The sequence below is a fragment of the Corapipo altera genome, unplaced genomic scaffold (genome assembly GCF_003945725.1).
Source record: "Corapipo altera isolate COAL_440 unplaced genomic scaffold, ASM394572v1 71, whole genome shotgun sequence".
NCBI classification, from domain to species: Eukaryota; Metazoa; Chordata; class Aves; order Passeriformes; family Pipridae; genus Corapipo; species Corapipo altera.
The window spans coordinates 3,349,853-3,358,692 of NW_020884916.1; the positions used below are offsets into that span (position 1 = coordinate 3,349,853).

At 47.4% G+C, this 8,840-nt stretch overlaps 1 protein-coding gene and 1 long non-coding RNA gene across 3 annotated transcripts in view; one reads left to right on the forward strand and one right to left on the reverse strand.

The window, feature by feature from the left end:
* Window position 1: 1 nt before the first annotated feature.
* Window positions 2–8,840, reverse strand: part of LOC113952953 — an 11,502-nt gene continuing 2,663 nt past the window's right edge. Inside the window, exons 3-7 of one of the 2 annotated variants that reach the window (XR_003529705.1) lie at window positions 8,534–8,642; window positions 7,789–8,169; window positions 5,111–5,200; window positions 1,958–2,189; window positions 2–898 (exon numbers count right to left, since the gene is read on the reverse strand). This is a non-coding gene — a long non-coding RNA (uncharacterized LOC113952953). The remainder of the gene's footprint in view (window positions 899–1,957; window positions 2,190–5,110; window positions 5,201–7,788; window positions 8,170–8,533; window positions 8,643–8,840) is intronic. The other variant, XR_003529706.1, reaches the window with a different exon arrangement.
* JHY (junctional cadherin complex regulator) overlaps window positions 1,107–8,840 on the forward strand; it is an 18,561-nt gene continuing 10,827 nt past the window's right edge. The window contains exons 1-3 of the mRNA XM_027655548.1: window positions 1,107–1,187; window positions 2,804–3,201; window positions 6,310–6,739. Coding sequence (XP_027511349.1) covers window positions 2,840–3,201; window positions 6,310–6,739 — 792 coding nt within the window. The 5' untranslated portion in view covers window positions 1,107–1,187; window positions 2,804–2,839. The remainder of the gene's footprint in view (window positions 1,188–2,803; window positions 3,202–6,309; window positions 6,740–8,840) is intronic.

Below are 8,840 nucleotides of genomic sequence, written 5' to 3' on the forward strand. Positions count from 1 at the left end.
CCTGTACCATGGGCAGAAACCCCCCTTTTTCCTCATGTCAAAGATCTCAGGTCTCATGATTTCAAGGAGCAGGAGCAGCAGCAGCTGCTCTCCATCCAAAAGCCAGCTGGGACTGCTTTTATTAAACAGCAGGACAGGTTGATGGGACTGGTGCTCCTGGAAACCTGTCAGCAATGGACTGGTTCACCTCTAATCCTCAGAGGATTTCATTATCCACTGCCAGAAATAGAGCTCATCAATCCCATCCCACATCCCACCAGCAACTGGGGTCCTCTGAAGATATTCAGTCCATACCAAAATATTAATGTACTGCTCCAGTGATCACAGGAAATCCAAGGTGCTGCAAACCTTGTATGATCTCATTCTGCCCCCAGACATGGACCTCCAGCTGGATTTAACCAAGCAGGGGGGTAAAAAAAGAAGGTTATTCCCCCTCTCTCGGACTTCTGCCTCAGTTCCTCACCTGTCCAAGGACAACATTTCTCACCTGTCCAAGGACAACATTTCTCACCTGTCCAAGGATAACATCCCTCCCTGCTGTGCACAACATCACCAGTTACAGTCTCTCACATCACCTAAGATTCCAGGGGTGTTATAGAGAGAACGGATGTCCTTTAAGGTCCCTTCCAACCCAAACCATTCTAGGATTTTATGCTTCTATGAACGTGAAGGGGATGCAGAATGTTACACGTGGGACCCCCTCCACCAAATCCAAGGAATGGAGTCACTTCCCTGCCAGCAGGCAAGGTGGGAGCTTCGCCAGGACTGGACACCCGCAGAGCTGTGCCACAGCATCGCCTTTCCTGTCGCAGAAGGGTAAAACCGAACCCCCGAAATAAAGGACACGCACGTGACAAAAGAAAGCGGCGGGTTTGTCGTTCGAATTCGTTATTTCTCGCTAGAAAAAAAAAAAACGATGCAAAGCGGGTTTGAATGTCGAATGAGAGAAACATCGCTTTCGGTTCCCGGGGGGAGTGGGGGGAGATGGAAATAATCCCATTTTTCGGTGGAAAAGCGGCTCCTCCCGGGCGCTACCACAGCCCCGCCCGGGATGGGGGGGGGGGAAGGACGAGCTCCCCCCCGCTCCCCCCGCGCTTGGTACGTGCCGAGCGCGTCCTCAGGGTTACCATGGCAACGGGGAGGGAACGGCCGGGAATGGGACCGGGAATGAGCCGGGAACTGAGAGGGTGAGAGGGGATGGGAGCCGTGGGAGAGGGGATGGGGACAGGGCACCGGGAGAGGGGAAGGGAATGAACGGGACAAGGGACAGGGAGAGGGGACAGGAGTGAACGGGACAGGGAGAAAGGACGTGGAACTGGGGACGGGGACTGGGGATGGGGACGAGGGAAGGGGGAGAACTGGGACAAGGACAGGGGCTGAGGGGTTGGGGACAGGGGACCAAGAGAGGAGATGGGGGACAGAAGACGTGGGACAGGGGAGTGGGTGAAGGGACGTGGGGAAAGGGATGGGGACAGGGGACACGGAAAAGGGGATGGGGACAGGGGACACGGAAAAGGGGATGGGGACAGGGGACACGGAAAAGGGGATGGGGACAGGGGACACGGAAAAGGGGATGGGGGTGAGGGGACCGGGGGCAGGGGACTGGGAGACAGGGCTGGGAGTGGGGAACTGGGGTGAGGGGACGTAGGATGAGGAACTGGGAGAGGGGAAAGGGACAGGGGGCATGGGAGAGGGGATGGGGATGTGGGACAGGGGATGGGGTGAGGGAACACGGGAGAGGGGACCAGGACAAGGGACCAGTGTGAAGGGAGCAAGGAAATGGGACACGAACAGTGGATGGGGGATTGGGAAAGGGAACCAGGGTGTGGGGACAGGGGATGGGACATGGGACCAGGGAAATGGGACAGGGACAATGGACAGGAGATTGGGAAAGGGAACCGGGGTGTGGGGATAGGGGATGGGGCATGGGACTGGGGACACCTTGGGGAACACACACCTGGCCTGGCTTTTCTCCAGGGACTGAGGTCCTGCTTCGGCCCCCGAGGGACCTGGGACAGGGGTTGCAGGCAGGGTCTCACCTCCCTCATGGACACTATGGAGGGAGGGGCAATTCCCAGCGAGATTCCACCTTCCTTGCCCGCCCCAGGCTTTGCTCTCAGGGCTGTGAGTGATGGAGCAATGGGCACAGGTGTCTGTCCAGGTGTCAGGGTTAGCACTGCTGGTCTCACCTGAAAAATTAGGAATTATTTATCACCCACGTGCTAAGGTGACACTCCCTGTGCACCTTTACCCACATATGTGCTGTCACTAATGTACCTTTTATCATAAACCAGCCTTTTCCCTCCCTCCCAGACACTTTACCTTAAGAACTTCTGAACACTTTAATCAAATGTAAAGAAACTCTCATCCTAATTTAGAATGCTCCAGTTCTTTTCACTGTGTTGTTCCCTGTCACACTTCCTTGCTGATTTTGCATGTCATGTCAAGATGGTATCAAGTTGAACAAAGAGAACATCCAGAATTTATTTGAACTCTCAAAAGTTAACAGATAACATCTCATTGCTTTGTCTCAGCTTCATTTTCCTTTTCAAAAGCTGGTTATGCATTATTTATGACCACCAGTAGTTTAAGGTAGATTTCATAGCAGTTGCTGCATAGGGACCTTGATATTAACTGCTTAATGAAACATGAGTGTGACAGACGAGGATAAAGAATTGTTGAACAATAAAGCTCAAATTCTGAGCCTTAGCCAACAATAGTACCCACAACTGCAGCTTTTAATAAATATTATCATTATTACAGGGCCAACAACCTTTTTGTTTGCTCTGTTTTCCAAAGACAGGGCTGGTGTAAATAAACCAGCAGTGCAAACCACGGCATGAAACCCTCAGCTCTGAAATACACTGCAGTGTTTTCTCCCCACTCTCGCACCGTGAATAGAATCCACGTGCCTCCAAAAGTCCTCGTGCCGCCCGTTTTCCACCCTCCCAAATGGCAAAGGGTGACTTTGAGGGAAGGGGGATCTGCCTCCAGCCCCGAGGACTCCCAGGACTCGGACTCAGAGAGCATTGCTGAGGAGGGGCAGGACCAGCTGGGGCTCCAGCAGAGGATCCTGGAGAATGAGGAGCTGCTGGGACTGGGCTCTGAGGAGCTGGACAATGACAGCCTGGAAGAGGACAGCCTGGAGGAGGTGAGCTCAGAAGAAGACACCAGTCCAAAGGGAACACAGAAGAATGGAAGGTAAGGCTTAGATTTCAGTAGGTGAGCAGAACAGTTCTGACGCTTTTGTAGAATCACAGAATCAGCTGGGTTGGAAGGGACCTCTGAGATCATCCAGTCCAACCCTTGATCCAACCCCGCCGTGGTTCCCAGCCCATGGCACTGATGCCACATCCAGTCTCTTCTTAAAAACCTCCAGGGACAGAGAATCCACCACTTCCCTGGGCAGCCCATTCCAATGGCTGAGCACCCTCTCTGGAAAGAAATTCTTTCTGATCTCCAACCTAAACCTCCCCTGGCACAGCTTCAGACCCAGCCCTCTTGTCTTGCTGATCGTATCCTGGGAAAAGAGACCAACCCCCAGCTGGCTCCCCCCTCCTGTCAGGGAGTTGCAGAGAGTGAGGAGGTCTCCCCTGAGCCTCCTCTTCTCCAGGCTGAACAGCCCCAGCTCCCTCAGCCTCTCCTCACAGCACTTGTGCTCCAGTCCCCTCACCAGCCTCATTCCTCTCCTCTGGACCTTGTATTCCTCAGAACATACAAATGGCATTTCAAGACCAATTTATGTTGCCCAAGTGCTATTAAAGCACCTACAGCCATAGTTTTAGAGGACCTACAGACATAGTCACACCCCAAGATGTACTATTTCATCTTACATTCATAATTACTATGCCCATTTCTCAGCATATCCTCAACTTTTACTATGTTGGCTGAAACATAAAATAACCTATGACCAGTCCAGGAGGGTAAGATGGAGAAGAAAACATCCCTCACAAACCTTTGGGCAAGTTAAATATGAGTCACAGTCGCCCAGCAACCAGGAGGGACATCCATTGTCCTGGGGGACATCACCAGGGGTTGGACTTTATGACCTTTATGATCCCTTCCAACCCAAGATATTCCATAATTCTATGGTTCTCCAGTCACTGCTTGGAAGGAGAACTTGGAGAGCAAGACAAGAGAGTTGAAAAACAAGACTCAGTACTGAGCCCTCCTCATTCCTTACAAAAAGTGCTGAACAAACCAGGCCACTTCTCTTAGAAAACTCACAGGCAAAAATTAATAGCTTGAGTAAATGCAGTTTTTACATGGCTGTGTAAATCTAAAAATGTCCAGGGTTACTGTCAGCTTTAAACATCCTTTAGAAAGCGTTAACTTGGTACATAAAATGAAATTTAATTTGCTGCCGTGCACATGAAAGGTTTAACCCTCTATGAATTGGGAATAATTCTCAAGTTTAGAGGGATTAAATTAAATCCGAAGTAATAATAATGTGCAGTTTCAATTTAATTGTCTACTTAAAATAAAATGACAAACAAATGAAGGCTAAATGATTAATAGCATGCTTTTATTCACCTCCTCAACAAGCAAAATGGCCAGTTATTGAATATTTTATTGTGAGTGCAAATGATGTTAATTGTACTAGAAACATGCTCTAATTTTTAGTAATTTTTTTGACTGAATACTGCGCTGAATGTGAGGCTCTTCATTAAATGGAAATTTGATTTTATTTTGTTTGAACTTAGCCCAGTAAGTACTCCAACCCAGTCCATTAACCAGAGTAAATATCACAGCATATACATATAAAACCCCCTTCTACATCCATTACTAACCCCGGAATTTGAAGAGGAAGCGCTGCATCTGTTGTCTGCACATCCCACTTTTGTGGAGGAGCAGAGTCCATCTAACCTTCCTCTCCAGTTGGGGCTGGGAGGGGGGAGGAATAAAAGGTGCCCTTTTTGTCTGGGGGATGATTAGGGCTGAAGGGGCTCTTCACACTCATTTTATCCCCGTGCAGTGACCCGGGCTGGAGCCCGCAATTGAGCCCCTATTTCAGCACAATGGGGCTCTTTAGCATTATCCTCTGAATCACTGCAATTATATCACATATTTCTGTACTCATTTCCAAATGTGGTCGCCTATTTCTGTTTACCTGCAGCTCATGGCAACGGGAAATAATCATATTTTCCCCCGGGGTAAATCAAATCACCTCCTCTCCAGGACACGGCACACCAGTGGTTACCTGAAATGAAAATGTTATTTTTGTTGTCAGGAGCCACTTGAAATACAGGCAAAGGCAGATCAATCATTTAGAGACATGAATAAATGGTTTATGGAAATGTTAATAGGATTAACTAGGCCACATTTTGGAGAATCCAGCACATCAGGACATTTCTTTTAATAGGGGCTGAGGAGTCAACCAGGTTTCACTCTGAAAGACTCATCATGGCAGTGCCCAAGAAACTGCAGGTCCAGTGAAATAAAAACAGTCTTAAAAGCTTTTTCCTCCCACATTTCTTACTCCTGCTGCTTCCTCCACATCTCCTGGAAGCCACTTTTTGTGTATTTGGCTCCTGCTGTTGGTTTTCCTCCCGCTGGATCAGATCATAAATCATAAATTGAACCAATTGTGGATTTTTTTTAAAGCAGAGCATCTGTGTTTGCTTCATGGCAAATGCAATTCAGAGCAATGATTTGACCAACTTGTTGAAAAAATAGGCAAACTCACAGCCCTTTCTTGTTCGTGTTTTTCTACACTTATCTTTTAATGAAAAGTTATTTTAAGTCTTTCACAGGAAAAGTTTTTTATTGCAATATCATGGTGTTTCATAGGAACGAGAAGAGAAAATAAAAATACAGAGCTGGAGGCTGTTCCTGCTTGGACAGTCTCAAAAGGACACTTGAGAGAGTGATTTTACCAGGAATATCACTTTTCTTTCACTCAGCAGAGTCTCTGAAGAAGGAGAAACACACACTGCCTTTTGTGGGCTACATGATTTTTAAGGAAACAACAGAAGCAATATAAGATATCACTTCAACTTTTAGCTGATTCTACCACTGCTACTTGTGATCTCTATGCTGAATTTAGGATAATGATTGTATTCAACTGTGATCTGGATGTTAGACCAATTTATTCACTGATAATGCAAATTAAAAATGAAGAGGAGGTCCTGCCTAAATTTTCTCCTAAAAAATGTTGGATAAAACTGTTCTGATTCCAATCCCAATTATTCTATGCACTAAGTCAATTGGCCATATTTGCAGGATGTTTTTTGGCTCCAACTGCAAAAAGAAATAATAAAGAATTTGTACAGTTTGTGCAGAATAATTGTGTGTTTGTTTTTTAAATAGGAAAAGCCAGTCTGTGGACAAATATTCCAGCCTAAGGTACAATCCTAACTGGAAGAACACAAGAAAGGCAGGAAAAGCACCTCAAGCAGGAGAAAGCAGTGTGGACTTTTCCCAAGAGTCATTTTACCTCCATTCCAGTGGCTCCTCAGAAGAAAAGAGTCAAGAGGAGGCAAACCCACAAAATTCATTCTTAGAATTCGGTTCAGAGTTTTTAAGCTTTCCTGAACCAAATGTCCTGGTCAGCAATGAACCCCTTGGGCCTCAAACCAAAAAGAATGAATCTGGAGATGGTTTTCAGTCCAAAGATCGACCACGGAGAGCAAAGAAAAACTTTGTGAAAAAAAATAAACAGACTTTAGGATTGCCCTCAGAGAGGATAAATTCCTACCTGGAGTTACACAGGAAAAAACAACAAGGTCTTCAAGAGCAGGTGGGTAATTTTTACATATTTTTATAAACTGAGGACTGTCTAGTGTTAAAATGCAATGCATGGTGAGGTTTGCAGAGGAGATAAGGAGATTTGCAACCTGTCATGCAACTCATAAATTGGGATTTCCAGGGAGAATCTTGTTCCCTATGGAAGGATTGCCAAGTCCTCAGTTACAACCCCAGCAATGGCCACTTTACAAGCCCAGTAAAGCCATGTGTGTTCTTGGCCATGGAGGTGTCCCAGAGGTGATTTCACACTAGTTTTTAATCTTGATGCTAAAGAAATACTGGTTCTACACTGCACCCTCTTTGCTGCCTCTGATTTTTTCCTGCTTGGCCAGCATGAATTTGATGATGATGGTCTCTGCTAATAGCAAATTCCAAGTCTTGTTCAGTGCAGAAAATACCAATTGATGGGATCACAGAGTGGCCTGGGTTGGAAGGGACCTTAAAGCCCATCCAGTTCTACCCCCCAGTTTACACCTCCCACTAGCCCAGGTTGCTCCAACCTGGCTTTGGACACTTCCAGGGATGGGGCAGCCACAGCTTCTCTGGGAATTCCATCCCAGCCCCTCACCACCTTCAAAGGGAATATTCTTTCCCAATATCCCATTGATCCCTGCCCTTTGGCAGTGGGAAGCCATTCTCTGTGTCCTGTCCCTCCATCCCTTGTCCCCAATCCCTCTCCAGCTCTCCTGGAGCCCCTTTAGGCCCTGGAAGGGGCTCCCAGGTCTCCCTGGAGCCTTCTCTTCCCCAGGCGAACCCCCCCCAGTTCTCCCAGCCTGGCTCAGAGCAGAGGGGCTCCAGCCCTGGAGCATCTCCATGATCTCCTCTGGATTTGCTTGGCCTCAAGCCTGCCAAGATCCCAGTCCAGATTTCCCCTTGGCCACCAGCAGCTCTAGAATAACGTGCAGCACTCGGGTTTGAAGGGCCTGGTTTTCCTGGGACTGTGAAATATCAGCCAAACTGTGTGAAGGATGAAGTGGAAACGTAATTACAGCTCCTAATGAACCATTACACAGGAGTTTGTTGCTTTTACTTGCTACTTACTGTGCCTAATGGGAAGGTGGGAGTCACTGGATCGCTCCAGGAGTTGTGGGATAGGAAATTCTAAGCTTGGAAAACCACTGGGACTTTGTGCTTGGAGTGAAACTTCTGCTTCCCAGGGCTAATGAACAGTTGACACAACATCAGAGGGTGTGTGGTGACCCCATTCCTCTGACAGGAACAGTGGACAGGCTTTCTTCTAGCAGGGCTATTAAGAGCACTTGTTTTCTTCCAGTTATAATTTGGCTGATGGCAAAAATAATTAGTGCAGATTGCTGCTAATTAAAGCTGTGTTGATATGATTATGTTTGCTGTCCGGGGAGTTCTGAAAATCTTTCATATCTGAGTCTTGGAGCCAGGGATCAGGACTCCATTGTGTTGGCACTGTTCAAAGATATGTAATAGGGAAAAAAAAAGTGTTAACATCAGGGCTGTGGTATAAGATTTCCTTGCTGAAGGGGCCATGGGGACAACAGAGCTGTGACAAGTGCAGGAAAGCGTGTTTATTCCATCAAAAACTTGATACAGCCACAACAGCAGGGGGGGTGGACTCCCCATCCCTGGAAGTGTCTAAGGCCAGGCTGGACAGGGCTTGGAGCAACCTGGGCTAGTGGAAGGTGTCCCTGGTCAAGGCAGGGAGGCTGAACTGGGTGATCCTTGAGGTCCCTTCCAAGCCAGTTCTGTAATTCTGGGATTCTAGGAACAGCATCACCACCCGTGTATTTGCTGCACAGGAGGAAGCACTCACCTCTCATGTCCTTAATTCATTGCTCCATCTTGTTGGAAGGGGTGAAATAAGTCCTGAAGGAAGCATCTTGTTGGCCCACGAGCAAACTTTGGTCACCTCACCTGGAAAACTTTACCACAAAGTGCAGAAACACCAAGGATGTGAAGAAGCAAACAAGCCACATCCTCTACTCAGGCAACCAAGCTGTTGTTTCCTAAACTGGATTCATTTGAGCTTTGCAGGGGGTTGAAGCTGGTTTTATTGATAGGATATTTTTATTGATAGGATATTTTTATTGATAGGATATTTTTATTGATATCCCACTGGT